Source organism: Rhyacophila brunnea, unplaced genomic scaffold, assembly GCF_057557595.1.
Source record: "Rhyacophila brunnea isolate RB1 unplaced genomic scaffold, BYU_Rbru_1.0 scaffold_6, whole genome shotgun sequence".
Taxonomy (NCBI): Eukaryota; Metazoa; Arthropoda; class Insecta; order Trichoptera; family Rhyacophilidae; genus Rhyacophila; species Rhyacophila brunnea.
Window position 1 is genome coordinate 44,752,710 of NW_028233276.1, and position 22,526 is coordinate 44,775,235.

Sequence of the window (22,526 nt, forward strand, 5' to 3'; positions counted from 1 at the left end):
GTTAGCTGTTTGTAAATCTGAATTCACACTGTGAAATCTTTATAGTGCGGCGCATATAAATAAATAAATTACTTATGTAGGAAGAATAACATTTCAGTGAAGGTATGTGTACGAGATGTATATTAAAAATGATAGCTATACAATTTTTTGTAGCCGTAATATGCTTTTTTTTGGCTAGCGAAGCCATTGAACTATGTGAACAATAATTTACCCGCCGAATCGTAAACCAATCACGGGGTCTATCTAAACGTAAGCATAATGTATATTGTCATTACTTCATTCATTTGAAATATCTGGTCGGTGCTTCAATAAAGAGTGTTCTTTTATCCGCGCCCCACGCACGGCAGCATATTTCAGCAAAGTTACCACTTAAAAGATATACATAAATTCATTATTATTCGATTATCAGCCCGCAAGCGAGAGAATCTGCATGCTTCATATTTTGATAAAAATAAGATAAATAATTCAATCGAGATTTACAATGTCTCGGATCGACTCTTTTAAATTTTGGTATAGAAAACTAACATTAAAAAATTAAAGTATGATTATATTACTATCATTGCATATAAACATTTTGATTATAAGATTTTATTAATTATATCAATATTTCAAATATCTTATTTTTACCTCACTAAACATCCAAATACAGTGGTATTATCTAATTTGATACAATGGACCTGTGATTTTTTTAATAGCTATGAATCTCATTTAACATTTTATCGAATAAGTCATCCAAAATAACAAACATGTTCAATAAAAAGAAATAACAGTATACCGTGATACACATCACTACATAATGAACAATAGACCTATTATTATTAAACTTATAAAGACTTGATGGAGTGAATCTCTATAGTGCAAAATCATATCTTATTACATATAAATAAAACACTCTTTTTAATTCGTACATGACAATATTATTTTTTTGACAGACTTGCTCGGTAGTATATTGTCATTACTGGCGCGCCGTTCTCTACAGACACTATCTATATTATGATATTGATGTAACACCTTTATGTTTAATAAAAATATCATTTAAAGTAAAATAACAACACTGTCACAAAGTTACATGATATTCTTACTTCAGAAATATTCCTGTAGGTAAAATGATTACAGGTAGATAGATTATTATAATAATACAGTAATTTTCTTTGTTTTAAGTAGTTATCGAATGGCAGTAGTTATGTTGAGATTGTGTGTAGTACGTTCGAATCGTTTCAATGTCTTGCCAGAAGCACAAAGGAAACGTTATATAAGCGGATGATAGAACAATAGTTAACAGTGGAAAAATTTAAACAGCAAGCCTCGTCCAGTCGTTTTGAGTTATTAATCAGTTATTTGATGGGCGACGATCGGCCGACATCTAGAATTGGTCGCCCAGAAGATCGCACACCTCCATAGACACCGATTCTTTACTCGAACGTACCGTCAACCGGAACATCTGAAAATCATCAACACATACCCAGATTAGATTCTGGCTAGGCTGTCTTCAATAATTATTGATCAGGAATTTCATCGACTGCATCGATGCTGTAAAGAGTGATCTACACTCTTAAATGGCAAGGTGTGATATGTATGCCACTGGAGTGATGAAAATGTAAAAAAATTGTAATTAAACATAAGATTTAGACTACAGGCAGTCCTTGACTTTCGTACATAATTGCTAATTCCTTCCTGAAAATGTGTACGAATGTACGAAAATGGAGCATTGTAAAAAACATCAAGTGTATTTAAAAATATTAATATATCGAAGAGGGGAGCGACTGCACGGAAGCGTACAGTTTTTACATTATCGACAAAAATTCTAAATTTTGAGAATTGTACGTAAGTCGAGGACCGTCTGTATTCTTATAGCGTAATGCAGACGGAAGGTAGATTTAAGACTTAGACGTATAATAGTTTAAGGTTAAATGATACTTATTTGACTATAATAAATGCATGCACACAACACAGGCACTGTCGAATATTTTTTAATGTCAACAATATTTTATAAACCCCTATAATTGTTGCTATCATTCAACAGTGTGCATCGCACTCTTAGTAACCAATCATAGGAAACCTCAAGGGAATACGTTCATTCCTTCTGCCTGTCGAGCAACAGGAAACCCTCAGTGTAGTATTGTTATAGGCAAACTGATTATTTAATACCTGAGCTTGTTTATTAGGCTCCAGTCGCAGGAGACAGCCGACCTGCTGCAAGCGCGTGTGGATGATTCCCGCGCACACGAAATTGTCAGGGTTGGGATCAATCCCGTCCAGGAGTTGCATCCCGAAGCCCAAGAGTTTAGTTCGAGCGGCCGCCAAGTCCATGCCGGGACCTGACGCTTTAAAGATCTTCTGAGCACGTTGCTGATCCCTGGAAAATTAATTTACAATACATATTATTAACATTGGCAAATCTAACTAAACATAGGTTAAATTACTTTGATTTTTTAAACCTTTAGACACACGTGGAGTCTTGAAATATTCAGTGCCTGAATTTTATTTGACCAATCAAATATGGTGTTATGAAGAAGTTTTAAGTTGGCTTCTAAGATTTCACGAATAACAAATGTATTAATAATGTTAACATAAATTATTTGGTAAATTACTATTTTCACTCTGAGCCAGAATATAATATGTATAAGTCTCCACAGAGTGCAGACTTATACTTGTTACATTAACGGTTTTTACGAGAAATAGTTGTTTCGTCATTCATACAACCCATTGAACCTTGCTCCAGATTAAAATGGCATTGCAAAACAACATGTCAATGTTTCCAGATACAGGATTCGAATCCGCAACACACAGCTTCGGTGGTATTGGTCTACTCATTGGTACATAGTAAATTATATTATTGAATGATTGTATTTACCCGCCCAAGTTCTTCCATCTGGCAAAGAATGACTCTCCGTTCATCTCCGTTGGCTCGAAGAACTTGTTCAAAGTCAAAGGCAACTTCACAGTAATCTTTTGAGGAACATTATTGTATACGAAAGAGACTACCATACTGGGAGTGTCTGAAAACAACATAGATAATCAGATTATGTATTTTTTTATAAATTACATAGCACAATTTTCTCGAGTTGATACTGTTATATTCTAAGGACATATTTCAACTTTACCTAAATAAATATGACGAGTAACCAGTTGAGTAGGAACTTATGTAAATTCATTTATTTATATGTGTGTAAATTACAAGTTTAAGATGTTCACGACATGACACAAAATATATAAGGAAAAATAAGTAATTTTACAATGAAAACGGTGAGAATAACTGAAAAAAATGATATGCATATAATATATAAATGTAAATAGATGTAAATCAAGTGAGTTAAATAGAATATTATAAGGATTCATAGAACAACTTCTACCAAACATAACTCACATAAGTAGAATATGTGGAACATTTGGATAATATGCAAAGCAATGTGGTAGAACATTGTCATTGCCTTCTCAGTTGGCAAATAGTAAATTAATTCCGCACCTTGGGAGAATAAACCACTCATGCTTCAGGTTTTCTGGATAATATCCATCGGAGATATCAGGAACACAGATTTATATTGTCATGAATGGAGAGTTTTCTCATTTATATCACGTAGTAAGTCAGAAAAAATACATACATACTTAGCTAAACCCACAGTATGTAAACATACTGAAGAGAAAGTCACAGATAGTGTCCATGCAGCCCTAAGTAAAGAAGCCTCAAAGTTCCTACTGAGGTGATTATAAAAATTAAGGATTTGTAATTACCGGTATAGTCATCCATACACTCAGCCGTTAGCATCTGTTGAACCTGAGCGCCTGCTTCGAGCAGAGGTTCCACAGGTTTCATTTGGACACTCAACTTGGAATTGTTGTCCCACAAAAGATCAAGACGTAAACTGCATCAGAAATATACGGTTATTTAGTATTATTACAACATTAAACATACTCACATATACTCAATCGTTCAATGGAGAATACAATACAGTCGAACTCGGTTGTTACAATCACGGACATAGCGAAATCTCGGATGTAGTGAGGAAACATTCGTTGACATTTTAGTTTATGATTTTCTCCATACATTTATTCACTTGGTACTGTTCGGTTAAAGCGGATACAGCGGAAAACGCATTTTGAAAATAGCCGATAAACTGGATTATTTGTTAGTTTGGGTTAGTTTAGGTTAGGTTAGGTTGGGTTAGGTTAGGTTAAGTTAGGTTTGGTTAGGTTAACCTAACAAATAATCCAGTTTATCGGCTATTTTCAAAATGCGTTTTCCGCTGTATCCGCTTTAACCGAACAGTACCATTCACTTTTATAACGAGCTACTTATCGGATATACCAAGCAAAAATATCGTCAAAATTTTTCTTAAAGCTGTTTATGCGTCAATCGTTTAAAAACATTTTCGACCCTAAGCAATAAAATCCGACCGTAGACCGATGCACCGGGGTCGGATACGTTTATGACACTAGTTAAGTACCTAATTGGTGTTTTCGCCGACAATATTGAAAAAAAAGTATCCACACATATGGTTGAAATTTCATGTCAAAAATCCAAACTGAAGTCAGTAGGTACCTACCAGCGTTCATTACAATAAACAACTTCTTTTGTAGTTTATGAATGCCATGCTTGTTTCGGGGAAAAATTCTAATTGTGTATTTTTGTTTGAATTGCGACTTTTTGTGTTATGCGATTGCTCATTTGAAGATACCTATTCTCTGATATAACGAGTAATGCTTATAAAGAGCAAATTCAGTCGGTCCCATCTTCCTCGTAATAACTAAGTTCGACTGTATAACTATTATGATTATTGTAGTCTATACGTTTATTTTTGTATTATATTATGTATGGCACTTCGGCCAATGACTTCTCAGCTTCGTCAAGTTACTGATAATAAAGATACTGTAAATGACAATAGGCGAATTGGTAAATTTAAAAATACAAACTATGAATGTTAAATTTATATAAAATGATAGTGTTTTATTACATACTAAAAGCTGGGTTATAGCCAACTTATAAGTCCAAAATTCAATTAAAACGATAGCTATCTACACTGTACATCTGAAAATGCAATATATAAATTACATAATAATTATGCAGTGTTTGTATTTGGGACAGCCCTGCTGTCAGAATACTATTTTTTCTGAATAAATAGACACTTCTTTCTAAAATGTAAACTACTTTGTTGCTACTAAAGTAAGTTGTAAGTAATTAAATATAATTATCATATACCTGTGTAATGGATTCTGAGTTTTGTTCCCGTAAAACAGACCGATGCGGCCCAGATTCTGTCTGTATTCGCTTTTCACACCAATCTGGATGAGATCATTTTCAAACAGCACTCCGTTGTTTTTAAATATGAATCTGAAAAGATATGTCAATCAATGAAAACAACGCAGGGTGAGTGTATATAAAATTGAATGAATTGTTTCTTTGATTGGTCACTCACTTCTTAGCATTATTTTGTTGATTGTTAGCGGAAGAGTTATTTCGAGTGTACAGGTCGCCCAGAACATCGAGCAGCCCTCCAGAGTTATTTGCAGTGGACGCAGGTGGAGTTGATAATCCCAATAAGTCAGCATTACCACCACTGCAAAAAAAAAATAGTGAATCCAATTAATACACTTAACGGTTACGTGTAAACATCACATGTGTATTATGATTTGGTAAGTATCATTATTTTATATTCGACCATGTCCGATCCTAATAAGATTATATGGGCCTCCACAGAGTGGAGGTTTGTATTAAAAGCGTATTTCAGTGAAACGGAAAATAATTTTCAACAATAGGTGAAACAAAATTTCTCACTAGCCGCCAATCGGAGACCCGACAGTCGAGGTGTCCGCCCGTCGATTTGTTTTGTCATGGCGTCGGATGAAAATATTCTTAAATCGTGTAAAGATGACTAAAAAACTTTACGTATGTACTTAAAATAGAAAACATGTCAATGAATATACTATTATTATTACTAATATAACAATAAACATAACACTAAATGGACGCATGTTGGATTTTTATGACAAATTATATTTAGTTCGGCACGCGTCATTTGCACAATCCTCGCATCGCCTGGCTACGATCTTTTTAGACCATGCCTCAACTGAAGTATAGCCCTAACAGATTTTTGTTTTTACGAGAAATGAATGTCAGCCACTTGCTCAACCTATTGGGTCCATACTCTGACCCATACACAAATTGAAAAAACAATATGTGTACTTGCCAGACCCAGGATTCGAACCTGGGACCCACAACGCTATAGGCCGACGCTTAAGCCGCGCATACATTTCATTTAATAAACGAAATTTTTTTATCAATAATGAAGAGTGAATTTTTAGGTAAAACAGTTAGGATAGCTTATAACCTCGTGTGCAGTGAGCAACGGCGCAACGCTGCCTACATATTACATAGAGACAAGCAATAGTGTAAATACCCAAAAATAGTGTAAGGACCCAATTACTCAAGCACATTCTTGCATAGATCATTCGGGACTTTATCACCTTTTCCATGCTATCAATACACGGACAAATTCACCTATCTCCCTCAGTCAATCTGCCTAGCATGGTCGTTGGCTTTACTTCGCATGATGTAGTCCCATTCGGTTTTTAGTCACATTTTTTTATGATTAACCAATTGTACATTATTATATAGGATGCGCTTTTAGGTCCCATTTTTAACAACTTTACCGATGAATGATTTTTGCGTACAAGGCAATCAAGGCTGTTCATTGGTTAGTTCATTAGTATGAGGCGGTGTGCAGCAAACTTCACAGTGGTTTCCTTATGATTTTTGTGCATTGGGTACATAAGTGGCAGAGACATAGTTTCAAACCTCATATAGTAGGTTTTTTTTTGATTTTGAGGCTGATAATATATCAAGATAATTTGTCCATTGCACTAATTGGAAATATTATACAGTTGAAATTATCTTGTCGGTGTACCGGTTTTTCACCCGGTATGTAACTATTAAATTATTACAAACCTAGTATTGTTAGAGTCGTTGTGATTGTTTGTGCCGGTGATGGGCAAGGGGTGCGGGCTCTTGGAGACGCGGATTTCGTTGTCGGGAACTCGACCGGGCTTCTTTTTCTTTAAGACTGCGAGGATAGACGACTCGCGTTCAGGGAATGCCGGCATTTCTTCTAGGACTGTTGCCTATAGGAATAATATATACATATCAATTAAATGCTGAATCCAAAGCTGTAGATATACATGGCCAAAATACTAATATATTATGTTTATTGAAATATCCTAAGTTTATCCTGTGCATTGGTCATCGTACAATATAGAATTAAATTATTCATTCAAGAGGTTAGACTGTCCTAGAGAGCCTAAAGAGATTCCTATAAAGTTTTTATATTACAATGGTTTATTGCGATCCCAGTAAGTTTTTAGTGTGGTAATTGTGGTCATTGAAAGATTAATTTACTATGGTTGGCAGCATTGAAATATAAACAAGATGGCATATTTTGACATTTTGCCATCTGTTATTTGCATGTTTTTGTCATCATCATCATCACGCGCGACAACCCGGTGTGGGTCTTGGCCTCCTCCAACAGCTCCCTCCACCTGTCCCTATCCAGTGTGGCCGCTTTCCAATTCGGTACCCCTAGAACACGGCAGTCACTGGCAGCTCCATCCAACCAGCAAATCTTTGGCCTGCCTCTTCTTCTAAACCCCATTGGATTGCCGGACATCACTCTCTTTGCCGGTTCATTGTCATTCATACGGTGCACATGACCTAGCCATCGCAGTCTCCCAATCTTAATTGATTGAACTGCGCTGCAATCTTCGTATAGCCCGTAGAGCTCAGCATTATATTTTCTCCAATTGGTGCTGTCCCTGATCGGTCCATATATACGGCGGAGAATTTTTCTTTCAAAAATGTTCAGGGCTCGTTCATATCGCAGAGTTAATGTCCAGGTTTCCGATGCGTAGGTGAGCACTGGCTTTACAAGTGTCTTGTAAAGAGTGCTTTTAGTTTGCATGTTTTTGAAATAGGTCATAAATAATGATGATCATTGTATATCTTGTTTTACGTTTGTAAAGTAAGGTAATAAGTTATATCATGTGTGATGTTAGCTACAAATGAATTCGTAATGTGTAATGACTTGTAGTTAATATAAACATTAGCATAGACAACATCATTTTAGTGTGTATATAGCAGTGAGAAAATACTTCAGCAAACGTGAAACTTGCCCAATGTAATTGAGGCTCTAGTAACCTTATATTCAGTTTCACTTTCACGTATTTAGTGTCTGTCTTTATAGAATAAAAAGGTTTTCTTCAGTATTTCTGTTACAATTCAAATGATAACTCAAATAAAGTATTTCATAGGAAATAATACTCACCAAAACATCAGAACTGGCGATGATACTAAGCTGCAGATATTCTGAAGCTCTCTGTTGAAGTTCAGCGTCAGCAGAGCGAAGATTCGAATGTTGTCTGAACACGTCTTGAATTTGGGTTTTGATTTCAGGGAATAAGTTGACGAACTTGACGTAAGTTGACAATAGAAGAGCACGAGTCATCGGCGAACAGAGATGATACTGTAAATAACAAAAATTTGAATTGTATTTACCATTCAGGATACAGAGGAGGGAGCCTTATGAAATATTTGTATAATCTACTGGTAGACGATGCAAAAAACATATTCTGTATGTTGGCGTCTTGTATATGGTACATATAGACTGCTTAATCAGCAAACTGGCCAACTCCACTTGGGCAAATTGTTCAGGAAGGAGAAAAAACTTAATAATTTAACTATCGAGCGGAATTTAACAATTCCAAAAATTCACCTTTTCCAAATACCAAATATAGATTTTTTTTTACAAATAAACTGCACTGTGAATTAATACACTATTTTAGCTTCTCTTTTATAAATAAAGAGCGGAGTTGTTCCATTTACGATATTGGAGATTTGACACCGGTAGCTGGCTGTTTTGTGTGAAGAACGATAATGCATTTATTTATAGGAGGTTTAGGAGTTTGAAATTTTGTGTGAGCATAGAAAACATGCTTTATAACAAAATGCCATCAAAATCTCATTTTCGGTCAAAAGTGCAGTTTGCTGGTTTGCAGATTAAGCAGTCGATATGACATACACAAATTTTGTGGTTGTTTATCTAAATATTATAAATAATTATAGTTTGTTTGCTTTTCTATGCACAATAATTGATGCTGTCTGTTCTTCCACTGGCTACATCTGTATTATGTATAATGTTTTGGTTATCAACAAGCCACGTTGAAAATCAGAAATCATCATCAGCCGGGGCCGATCCACTGCCGGATGAAGGCCTCCCCTTAGCTTCCTCCACTCTTCTTGGTCCCTAGTTATTTGCTGCCACGTACATCCACCGAACTTGTACTAATTAATAAAACAATAATATCCATTTGTAACAAATATCAGTTTCAGGGTTTATTTTGGAAATATAACCTCAAGTTGTGTTAAAATATTTGTAATGAAAGTGTAACATTTATTACAAACGTATCTGTAATGCGTAATGTGTTGCAGCTAATCTAAACTAAACATTAGTCCATAATCCTATTTTCAACTTTTGTATGTTTAGGCTCTGTCTAGTAGAGAATGTTTTTTTAAACATTTTAGGTCCACAGTGCTTACGACTAAGACAGGCACGTGGATGATTCTCAGACTGACTCCTGGCTGAATTACTGGTTTGGTTCTACCTCTTTCCATCTGATAAAGTGACATTTATAATAATGGGAACATCGTTTTCCAAAGTATATACCTTAGAATGAAGAAGTTGAAATTGTACTAATGGAGAAGATCTTTGATCGCCAGCGATGAGGTTACCAAACTCTCCGAGTATATATCCTCCCACCTTCACCATGTTTTCGTGACAAGCCGGTGCTTGGAGAGCCTGAAAACAAAACATACATATCATTAAATTAAGACATACAGTATCGCACATAAAATTCATAAAAATGTAACAGATCATACAAGTTATCAAAACAAAAATAATTAGTAAATAGTAATCAATGAGCAATATTAAAACTCCAATTTATCATATCTTTGTAATTGTTGAATACAACTATCCCAAGTACTAATGCTAAATTATGATAGTTTCCTGATTTTTTTCGACAAATTTTGTATTGGCTAATTTTTTTATTGTTGTTAATACTTTGATACAAACCTACCCTAGTTAGCCGTCGTATTTATCACTTTAGCGGTCAATAAGTATAGAATAGAACCCCAGTACTTACTGTCGATTTTGAATGTTTTAAAATTTCAAGTGAAAGGTGGAAGTTGAACAGTTTTACCAACCTCAAAAACAGTTTTAGCTGCGTATCCCTGGACTTCCTCTCTGTTTATAACAATCTGTATAACTCTATACCACACTTCTTCGGATACATAATCTCCAGCTATTCTTATTAGATTCAATATAACGTCGACATACCTGAAAACATAGAATAATAAGGACAAAACTCGACTTAGCAAATATTTCAGCTATATTATGCACAAGGTTTCCTATTCTATCGATTTAGTTTTGGCATAAGTTATGCCCGACTGGAGATATTTAGAGAGATCATCAGCGAGCAGTGAATTGATCATTGATGATTATTTTCTTGAATGTAAGAGTTGGAAAATTCCATTTGTTGTTTTACCGATTTTTAAAATGAATATCTTTTCGATTCGGTATTAAACTTACCAAGTGAAATCGGTAGCATATTTTTCAGCTAAAATGGCCACCTTTAGCACCATTTCTTCTCTGATGGAATAGTCGGCCGTTTCCAAATAGGCCAACATTTCTTGAACAATTTCTTCCGCATTGGACTTATCACACATGGCATACAATAAGTCGACTGCTTGCTGTCTCACTGACACATCCTTTTCCATCTGAAAAAAAGAGTCTGCTGTTAATACATTTACAGATATTCTAAGATATTAACCTAATTTATCCTTATTTTCCTAATAATCAACGTATTCTATCATTGAATATACACAATTCTAAAAACACGCCAATAGAAAAAATCTTTTTAGAAAAAAGTAAGACACCCGGCAGGAATCGAACCTACGTCTCTTGGGTTTCGCGCCCTGTGCATTACAACTATGCTAAAGCTGCCATGCTTAATTGTGACAAATCTTAACTATTGGCCTTTTTAAAAAAGAAGCATTTCTGTCTTTGGGACAGCATTTTTATACTAGCATGCATTTGACAGTTTTTCTCACTCTCGCTGTGGTTGTAATAATTTTTAATGGATGATAATAATATTGTCAGCTATAACGGCGTGTGAAACAAGTAATAATCTTTACAATATCATAATGAATCTTACCTTCATAGAGAGAATAACAACATCTTCATGCTTCTTAACGGCCTCGTGGGAGAACTCCGAAGTGGCAAGGTGACACATGGATTCCAATGCCAAATAGCGTAAGTTCGTTTCGCGGTTGCTTAGGAACTGTCCTAATTGATTGCAAGCACGTACCAACAGATTGGCTTCACTGTAACACAAATAAACAGGCAAAGGATTATTCATTCGTCGATACATACAATTGCAACTTGTTTGTTCATAATGTTACAAAGCAGAGTAATCAAAGGCACTTTCATAGTCTTAATTTTAATTATTCTGAAAGTTGATTTTAATGGTAGCAATGTATTACAGATATACTTCTTATTCTTGGTAAGTATATATAAATATTATAAATATTAATAAAAATATTTCTGAAATAACCACTTACAATTAATGTTGTTCAAAAATTATGTTCAGAATAAACATTGATTAGTCTTTAATGGGTTACTGTATCATAGTGTTCGTGTTGTGGATATCAATCTACTAAGGAAAAGATCTCGAATTCAAATCTACGCTGAACCAAGTTAATTCAATTCGCATGTTGTCTATTTGGATCAAGTACCTGTATAGCTGTTTTTGTTGCACCCCCTCAACTCTTTGTACCTCCTGAACAGCGGTTCGGAAAATGGCTAATAACTAGCTCTCTTAGAATTTAAATGTATTGGCACTTCTTGTTCGTGAAGTAACACGTGGTGCAATAGCGAAATATCCACCTGAGAAGCCGTATGTTTGGCAAACTTTACATGTTGATCTAGAATAAGAACTCAATGGGTTGGATGAATGGCAAAAAACCAATTCCATGTAAATGATACCTATTGTAGTCAGCTTAGAAGCAAAGATGATATTTTGCCTTTTTTATTTGTGGGGTCTATTCTGCAATAGTCTATGTGGAAGTAAATACCTGTCATTGTGAATGATGAGACTGATGGCTTCGAAGAGCACGGCATTCTTGGCATTGCTATGCTGCACCTTCTTGGACTTGGGCGGCTCCTGTGCCTTGTTAAGGATGGTCTCTAGGCATTCGGAGAGGCGGCCTCTCACTCCCGGTTCGTCAGCTGCCGGCGGGGAGTAGTTCTGCAGGAGACGGAGGAGCTTCACCGATAACCACGGCGCCGGCACAAAGTAGTATGTGTAGTCCTGCAGGTCTGTGTAGCTCGCCGTCACAATCTAATAAAAACATGGACATTGCTTTTATTGTCTTCTTCAATGTGAAAAGCCAATTGTGTGTGCATATTTCGTCTTCATATCTCTTATACTTCTAGAACAGAGTTTCAAAGTAAAATTCTTCTACCTCATGCAGTCGCTGGTAAACGATTCGTAACAAAAAAGAATAATAGACACCCACTTGGGACAGTTAGGTTTATAGGTTGATTGCCTTCCAAATATAATAGGAAATTTAAATTGTTCTATTAGTAACAATGATAATATATTCATTGACATGTTTTATTTTTCAAGTAAATGAGTAACGTTTTTAGTCATCTTTACACGATTTAAGAATTAATACCCCCATCACCATCACGAAACAAATTGATGTATTCACACCTCGACGTTCGCTCACCGAATGCCAGCGAGTCCAAAATTTCGTCACGCCTATAGTTGAAAATTATTTGTTGTTTCACTGATGTATCGTCTCAATCTACCAGACATCATTTTCAGCAGCATCTGGTGTGTAGTGCATGACTGTTTCTATTAGAAGTCATCGATGTCAATAATAGGATTGTAGATTCTTTACAAACCCGAGCTTGCAAAGAAATACTGAATAATAAAAAGTGTATATTTTAAAATTATTCTCACCCGGCTCAACCTTGAAACTGCCAAGTTGACACATCCCTTGTACTCATCGGGGTTTTTCTTGACGAGGGCGTCGATGAGAGACGTGGCCGCTGTGACCACACCCATGTGCTGGTCGTTGAGGAGGTGGATAATCCGCGACGTCCACTCTTCTCCAGGAATAATTTCTGGTGACGTTCGGAACAGACGCAGCAAGCAGAGAGCGGCCGATTGCTTAACAACATCCATTGTGTCACTAAAGCAAATTAAATAATGATATTGTAACCATCAATAGGAAGCTTTGAGACACTTTTTAATACCTATTAAATAAAACTGATAATTATTTTGAAAATTAAATAAATTTTTGTAAACAGTACATACTTAATTAAATATTTTTCAGAACCCAAGTCATATCAGATCGCTTAGATCGTTTACAACCAATCAGGACTATGTACATTCTGCAGATTTTGGTGAATATCGCAACCGGTCTCCACTGAGCTTAATGGCGAATCAACATCTCTGTGTCGCCGTTTTTCATTAATTTCGTCATTCAAACACGTCATTCGGCATTACACATTTTTCACGGTAGCGGCAGCTTACTGTGACAGCACGTGACAGCATATAACATGATGATAATGTATTTGAAGCATAAGAGTTACAAGATGTTTTAGATTACATTCATCAAATGTTTGCGTACAGTCACATATTGTGTTAAATTAGGATTGTCCAATACATAAATATTAGTGAATGAATACTCACCCAGAGACGAGCAGCTTTGGAATTTCAGTTCCGAAAGCTTCGGCCATATCCTTACTGCCAATGTTAGCGATGCACTGCAGAGCGAGGTTGACATGGATGGGATTACGCGACTGCAGATCATTTTTGATGCTTTGGATTATCAACTTTATCAGGTCGCTATTGGTATTCACGAGAACGGATATGAATAAATAACCCTGCAATAGACAAAACAGCCCATGTCACATGCATATTCATATAGGTATTTGAAATTATACGAATCAATGTGGCTCACTGGTACAAGTAATAAAAAATTCAATGTAATCATCTGATTGGGAAACAATATTAACAATATTAACAATATAGTGCATTAATGTCAATAAAACAAAATTAGGCATTTAATGACAACTTCATTGTTGTTAGTTTTTTTTTTAGTAATAAACATAATAGCTATCATTCAAATAATCTCTTAAGGACTTGTTTACACCGGATTAGTACTCACTACTAACACTAATACAGACGCATGATAATAGGCCAGTGGTGAAGGGTGGAGATAGACTGCTAAGATCTGACATAAATAGTGCACGCTGAACTTTGTCAGCCAATCACATTTGTTTTCATTGAACTAAAACTACAATGTGTAGATGGTGTTAGTTTTTAAAATTCAATCACATCCTGCCTAATCAAAGCCATAGTAGATACTCTGGTCAATAATATTAGTTTATATGTATAGTTTGATGGCATAATTTTAGATATTTTATAGATGGAAGAATATTTTAATCGATTATGATTAAGTTAGGCAGGGCTTAATGAATTTAAAAAAACTAATTAACAACATCTGTAATATTTATTCTTAATTTAACGAAAACAAATAAGTATGACTAAAAAACTGTGCACAATTCGGATCGCCCATAGCATACATAAACTATTATGGTTTGGTTTAGACGGGGTTTAATTGAATTTTAAAAACTAACCAGCACCATCTGCAAATTGTATTCTTAGTTCACTGTAAACAAATAAGTATGACTGACCGAGTTTAGTGTGCACTATTTATGTCGAGTTTTAACAGCCTACCTCCATCCCTCGCCACGTTAACAGGCTGAATACTAATGATTATTACTAATTCAACGCGTTTACACGTAGCAGTATTAATGCGAGTAGTAATTACAGATGTACTAAGCCCGTGTAAATAAGCCTTACGACAAAGTAGAGTGCATTAATGCATAAGTGTACAAATACACTTTGATAGCATGAGATTGTGTTGCCATACAAGCAAATTGTAGAGAAAAGTGATAATGCCAGCATGCCTATTCTAGCAGGCTTGCTTATGCTTAAAGCAAAATTCTTAGTCAGAAGTACTTTTGACTTTAACAGTAAACACATTGCTTGAATAAGAGTGTTTATTGTAATGCTATTATTTAGATAAAAAAAGACAGATCAAACTAATGAAGCATACCATTCCAATGAATCTAAATTTATCATTAAAAACATTATCATATATGTAGTAAGTATTAGAAATTATTTTTTATTCAAAACTGTTTAAGAATGTAAGATTCTTTATATTGAAAATCCATCATTTTGAAAAACCCCAGGACCATACTTACCTATCATTAGAAAAATTCTTTTTACCATTATATAATTACGCCATCTATGAAACATATTAGTACAAATATATTATTACTTTAATTTAAAATAGAAAGATGGTAGCCATTTCTTGATGGAATTTGAAACACATCAGATAGTGTAGTTACATAATTAGTTACACGATTATAGCCGCGCGGCATAAGCGTTGGACTATCATGCCGTGGGTCCCAGGTTCGAATCCTGGGTCTGGCAAGTACACATATTGTTTTTCAATATGTGTATGAGTCAGGGTATGGACCTTATAGGTTGTGCAAGTGGCTGACATCCATTTCTCGTAAAAAAAATCTGTTAATACAAAACCTCTACTCTGTGGAGGCCCATATGATCCTATTAGGATCGGACATGGTCGAAAAAAAAAAAAAAAAAAAAAAAAAAAATATTCACAGGGGCAGTTGGATCAGTAGTGAGTGCGTAAAACCCGGAAAGTGAAAAATGTAGATCAAATCAAAGTTGGAAATGAAGCCGGTACTATGAAACCCCATAATTTTTTTTGGAACCATGAGTACCCCAAACTGGAACTGCATAAATATGTCAAGGGTTCCTGATGTTTTATTGTATTAGTTTTTTTATAAGATTATTATTCTATTCATCTCAGGCATTGTTCAAACATGCTGGGATTCAGTTATTCAAAAAATAAATAATAATTAATATATTGTACATTCCGATGCAGTGTTTTCCATAGGTTTTATTCATAATTAACTATAATTAGGTAGGTAGGTATATTGAGCTTTTAAAACCGGATATATGCCACAAGTGCTTTTACATAATCTACAATTCCGAGCACGCAACGCCGGCTGAAGAAAATGAGCGTGTATACACGCTGCACTCATTATACTAGCCCCAGTCGATTGTCTTAAATAATTTCATGTATTGTATACATACTGCCATCTCATGGAATCATTTCGAAATACTGAACTGATATACAAGTCTTTATGATATTCTTTAAACAATTTATATTATACTGCCAAACTAATACATTGTGGCAATTAATGATGGGTTAAAGAACCAGACCCAAGGCACATTCGATTTTTTCACTACAATCAAACAGTTTGTAGTCCAAATCCCACGGGTCCAATTTTTATCTTCTAAGGTTTGTAAAAATTTTCAGAGTGTTGTTGAAAATGATGAATTTTCAATCAATACTTGTGTTATTAAGTCGATAGCAGTATAAAGAGAGGATGCATTATAGGTTATAGTAAACGGAAGCGAGGCGGACTTACAATTTGTTTCTCTGAATATTTGTTTGACGAAAGCAGGTTGACAGCCTCCATGTGACCGAAGTCGATGTCATGCCCGAGAAGGAAAATGAAAAGCAACTTGCAAACATACTTTTTCTTCTGGTAGCCGTCTAATGTTTTATCTCCTTTAAATTTGCTACGGATGTTCGCCAACTCCTTATTGATACGCTTTATCTCCGCTTCTTTGCTTTTACCTGAAAAATTAAAAATTGTTTTACAACCACATAACTATATCTAGAGTATAATGAACATGATGGTGATCACTCAAAGGTTTTGTTTGGTGTAGTTTAATTGATAGCTATGGAAAAATTAATATGCTGAACACTGAAAGAAAATAATAATGTACGAATTCATAAAAGTGAAAAAGGATATATGTCTAGCTTGTTATTTCATGACTTTTGTCATTTTTTGAGATCCGAAAATTCTCAAAATAAAGAGTATAATATTTTGTTCATTCAAAAGGTTGAGGGAATGGCTAACAATCGATTCTCATCCAGTGTTACGGTACCTTCACATTATGTAGGTTGATATACTGTTTTGGAGCGATATGGCAAAGTGATCTATTGCATGCATGAAATGTATCATGACCTCATTTAGGATGAATAATGAATTATGAAATTATTGATTAGTGTTTTGAAGTCAATAACAGCACATTTACAGAAAATATTTTTTTGTGATTACCATACAGTACGAAAAATGTTTGCTCATATTAAAAAGTTGGTAATTGAAAATTGATTGTCCTAATTAAATTGAAAATTATTTGATTAATTTCAAAATATTTTGTAGTTTTATATGGTGTAATAATTTAAGTAGGATACAATATAATAGCATGATGAGGAAAAAATTTAGGTAGTGTCATCTCCCTCCATTTTCGAAAGCGGAAAGATGCTGTCACTTTGTTTCTTTATATGGTTTTTCGTCTGGATTCCGGACTGAACAAATAACACACCGGAATTGTGGTCAGAAACGATGAGTTTTAATTGCGTTAATATCTACTAGGTTACTACATTTTATATAATTTTTTTACGAAGGACGAAATGTATATGTTTACGATTTGGCTGTCTGCCGCGTTCTGGCGACGTTGCAGATATTTTTAAACGGCCGGGATTTACAGCATTGCCGGCTTTATTATTATTTATTTTCATGATCAACCCTAACTATTTGTTGGTTTGATACCGATTTGGGCCTCTCCAGATTCACAGAGACATCCCCAAATGAGGACCATTTGGGAATGTAACACTAGGTACCATAAAAGTTATGCCTTTCCTTTTATATTGTTGGAAATGAAAGAACACATACTATAATGAAAAAGTAATTTTTAGCAACGGCTAAGTGACCCGAAGAATTTTTAACACTGTAAAAATACATGCAATTGGGTAGATCTCACACATGCTGCACTAAGATGAATAGCATATATGTAGCAAAACGTGTCAAAACTATCCGTCGGTGAATGTCTGAATTATGAAAGATCATTTGAAACCTAAAAGCCCAACAAAATATTAATAGATACTTATACCCCGTTTACACATGCATGGATTTACTGTTGACATTAAGAAAATGTACGGGTAAACATGTATTATCCTGCAGTTGGCAAGATTGCATGCATGAATCAAACAAATTTGGAAGCTTCTGCATTTTCATGCGACAGAAAGATTTTTTCGATATGCGCCTGCGCAGTAGAACGATATTGGCAAACTTGCCGGCAAAAAAAGCAATTTTCAGGTTGACCGATTTTCACTAGCTGTCAAATAGTACGAAATAGAACCATAAAATGATAACATCGCGTCTCGCTCACTCTTAAAGAATGAATTGGAGAAACAGTCAGCACTTTTACATGTAAACAGTAGTTATTGTCATTATAGTTTAAAATAAGCACTATTGCCGCCAGTAAATCCATGCACGTATACAGGCACTATTATTCCTTGATTACGGTAGATTTTTAGATTTAGATTTTAGTTTGTGTTTAAGTCTAAAATTATTATATATCGCAATAACTGAATCAAATAAAACAATGCGGGTAAATTGAAAATCACAGCACATGCGAACAACAATGAGTCATATATTATTAGAACAGTCTGTTTCAAGTCACTTTGGGCTATTTAACAAGTACCAAATTTTTGGTAATTTTTATGAGTTGGATATTTCTTAATAATCAGTGTTAAAATACATAAATACTATACTAATTTATAGCAAAAAAAATTTCAAGGAATTCATAAATGTAATTAATGCAGCATACATCTTTGATTTTAACCATGGTTATAAATGGAATATGAGTATTGTAGTAGAAATTGTATATCTGATGTAATAAGCATAACATTATTAATGATGAAATAATAATTGTCTTGCTTTGTTAAGCTTATGCCCTTAACCAGATTAAACATAAAAGTGTAGCTAATTGCATCCAATTATGTTTCTTGTGACCCCTGCCTGTTAAAATCATTTATTGCAGGTCATCAAAAAAGTGATAGGTACATTCTCTTAAAAAAAAAAAATTCATAGACTAATATATTACAGAGAAAGTGTCCTGATGACAATATGACAACTTTCAACACTTCTTTCTACACTTTGAAATTGCAGAATGTTCAGATGTTATGACAGGTTGGTATTATCTGCCAAAACTCTGTTGAAGAATGATTTTAATGAAGAAACTTTGTTTTTCGAATATGTCAGTAGGTATAACTATATAAAGCGTTTAAAGAAGCTCAACATATATCGATGTTATCTACACTTTTGTACCTATTTTTTTTATGTTTATGCATTTATTTAGGTTAATGGCAGCTCTGATAAGTGTAGTTTGTTTTTAATTATAGTTCATTTGATAATGGCAATGCAATAACGGTAAAACTTGGTGGTAAATATTCAGCACTCATCCCCCAAAAAAAAATTATGCGAAAAACAACTTAAACAATTATTGATATTAATGTTAAGAACCGAAATAATATGTATGATGTACCTATATGTATGTATGATAATTATGTATTTAAAAGTAAAATTAAAATGTTTAATATGCATTGATATTATTAAAAACAATCAACACCCCATTAGAGGATAATGGCCGTTTTATTGTATCATCGTCCAAACCCACGGTGGCCGCGCGGCTTAAGCGTTCGACTATCTCACCGTGGGTCCCAGGTTCCTGGGTCTGGCAAGTACACATATTGTTTTTCAATTTGTGTATGAGTCAGAGTATAGACCTAATAGGTTGAGCAAGTGGCTGATATCCATTTCTAGTAAAAAACTAAATCTGTTAATATAAACCTCTACTCTGTGGAGGCCCATACGATCCTATTAGGATCGGACATGGTCGAAAGAAGAAGAAAAGAAGAATGTAGCCTAAACTAGGAAGCGCAAAAATTATACTACACAATTAATAACAAAATCTTGAATTTAATGATACTTTTCTCTAGGTTGGCTACACTGGACTAACCAGTACAATGGTCATTAAAAAATTTTTCATAAAAAATCATATTGAAGGATGTCATTATTTAATAATGACATCCTTTCAATATGATTTGATAGAATACCAACTCTATTGACTTAAATAATAGAATATATTGGGTAATATAACAGGACAAGAAAGAAATTTCAAATACATGCTATTTATTTTCATCTAAGAAAATAAATTCAATTTTTAATAAATTGTTTGACCCATTTTGTTTGTGCACCATAGATTGCTGTAAATTTTAATAGTATTTTGTCTATTTGAAATCACATCATAATATTGAAGCGATGTCATCATTTTGAAATTATCATTGTAGTTATATGGGTTAGCAAACTCAGACCCGATACAACTATTGTCAGTGATTGCTTGGCCGTGTTTATTATTTAATTTCAACGCACATTACCAATTTTTGTATAATTTTATGTGACATTGATTTATGTTTTAAAAAAATTCTCATTTAGGGTTGTAACTTGATTGTACTTGTAATGTTGATTGATGATTGATATATTAATATGATGTGATTGGATGAATCTTGCCACCATAAAATTGTTTTCTTGGTAAATATGCCGGATTTTACCACATCGTTAATATACATTTGATATTCAGAAAACAGTTTATCTCATGTAAATAATGATGAGGAATACTTTTTATGCCACAGGAGCAGTTTTCGTTCCAGTATTTTATAAATTGTTATTTTGAGATACATTCGATACATTTTCACACACTGCACACGCAAATGTGTCAGAAACTTTGAAGTAATTGAACAATTTTATCTTCATAAATACTACCCAAAAAAATCTGTGTATCAGAGAAACGATTCCTTGTGATTATTTCGAGAGGAATAACTATTTTTGCCGTAAAAAAATGTTTATTAACTCTGCGGTACTCTGGATATTTATTGTCTTCTCTTCTGTTTTAGCTATACCAGTTTGCCAATTTTTAAAATATGTTGAACAGTGTAAAACTTTCATGAAACAGAAAGATTATTTTCATCAGAAGCAATTCTCAACAACTAATATTGCACAAGGCATAATACCTATGTACTACATACAATGTGGATTTTTATCATAAAACTTTTTTATTGAAAGCAATTCAACCAAGTGCCCATAAGAAAACACAATGTACTTATCACTTAAACAGTCCAAGACAATAAGCTAAGATAAAGCTTTAATCTGTCAATTCTACAGGTTGACACAGTTTCATGTTGTTTAATCAATAATTTAAACAAGTCTAAATAAATTGTATATATAATAAAATACTTACAGTTCCTAATATCTGCGATAAACACCGCCAACCCTCTCATACCATCACCCCTCACAGCTGGCATGATGCCCCCTGACCTATCAAATAACACACAATTTTATCATGACGGATTCAGCACGAAAATGAAATAAATAAATAATGCGCTACGCCCACTGGAATACGCATTTCAATGAGAGAATCAAAAACGTTATCAATTAATAGCACACGAATTGTCTGGCCATTTAGCAGATAAGCAAAATCAGCCAACATTGTAACATAGTGAATGAAGTCTTTTTTTGCAACACACGAACGGACCACCCAATGTTTTAATAGGGCGATGATATCAATTTGAGGATATTCAAGCGACGCTTTTGAAATTGATTTGCGACTTTCGGCAATTGCTAAATTACACAAACGTAAGAAAAGTGACAATTGTAATCGGAGCACTAATCATTATCGAGGAACCTCCCTCCGAGATTACACCGGTGACGGGATTATTGTGATGAGCGATATTTTTATCGTCCTACCTATAATACACCAGGCGATGATTTTCCTCGGAAACACTACAAAAGCCACACCGATTATTTCATTCAAATTGAGCTGCAGAAAAGTGAATTCGTCAATGACAAATTGACAGTCCTGCACCTACCACTACGAATACGAATACGAATGGCTTAAATACCAAGCGGCAGCGGCGTATCAACACGCAGCCAGGCATCAATGTGACAAAAATATAATATAAAAGATTTGAGATTGATTAATATTTTAATAAAAAGATAAATACTTTATTACTATTTCAATAATATGGCGATAACGAATTAAGCCCATGAAAATAATTTCACATTTTCGATAAAACGTATATTCCTACCTAGTATCTAGCTTATTTGGTATGATAAAATATTTTTTCAACAAACATTACATACAGACCTACAAACTTATCTGGAGAATGAGATGAGCGAGCTACTGTCGAAAACAACCCAATCACGACTCGTAACTGGCAAAATCTGACATTTGAATGACGTTTTTCAATATGGCGTCTTGTGGCAGTTCGTAGTTCTATTTTTGGCCATTCTCCAGATAAGTGTGTAGGTCTATACCTATCTAGTATTTCATAATATTTCCGAATAGAATCGAAAGTATTCTATCTAGTGATAAAGTTATTAGAATATTTTGATTGATTA

General features: G+C 34.3%; 1 protein-coding gene across 1 annotated transcript; it reads right to left on the minus strand.

The window, feature by feature from the left end:
* Positions 1-690: 690 nt before the first annotated feature.
* Positions 691-21,992, minus strand: AP-2alpha (adaptor protein complex 2, subunit alpha). Its single transcript, XM_085956847.1, has 18 exons — positions 21,873-21,992; positions 21,367-21,443; positions 16,644-16,855; positions 13,804-13,997; positions 13,069-13,300; positions 12,176-12,441; positions 11,257-11,425; positions 10,632-10,819; positions 10,247-10,379; positions 9,711-9,842; positions 8,313-8,510; positions 6,944-7,116; positions 5,415-5,555; positions 5,198-5,329; positions 3,733-3,863; positions 2,855-2,999; positions 2,149-2,356; positions 691-1,441 (listed from the first exon to the last, which is right to left on the minus strand). The coding sequence occupies exons 2-18, from the start codon at positions 21,428-21,430 to the stop codon at positions 1,364-1,366; spliced, it is 2,796 nt and encodes a 931-aa protein (XP_085812973.1). The 5' UTR covers positions 21,431-21,443; positions 21,873-21,992; the 3' UTR covers positions 691-1,363.
* Between the last annotated feature and the right edge of the window lie 534 nt (positions 21,993-22,526).

What these genes read in the sequence shown, in the direction of transcription:
- AP-2alpha (XM_085956847.1), bottom strand. Translation starts at nt 21,430, where the DNA reads ATGCCAGCTGTGAGGGGTGATGGTATGAGAGGGTTGGCGGTGTTTATC. An exon ending in TATCGCAGATATTAGGAACT is followed by an intron (nt 16,856 to 21,366) that starts GTAAGTATTTTA and finishes TTAATTTTTCAG; the next exon opens with GTAAAAGCAAAGAAGCGGAG. An exon ending in CAGTTTCAAGGTTGAGCCGG is followed by an intron (nt 12,442 to 13,068) that starts GTGAGAATAATT and finishes TGTTTTTATTAG; the next exon opens with ATTGTGACGGCGAGCTACAC.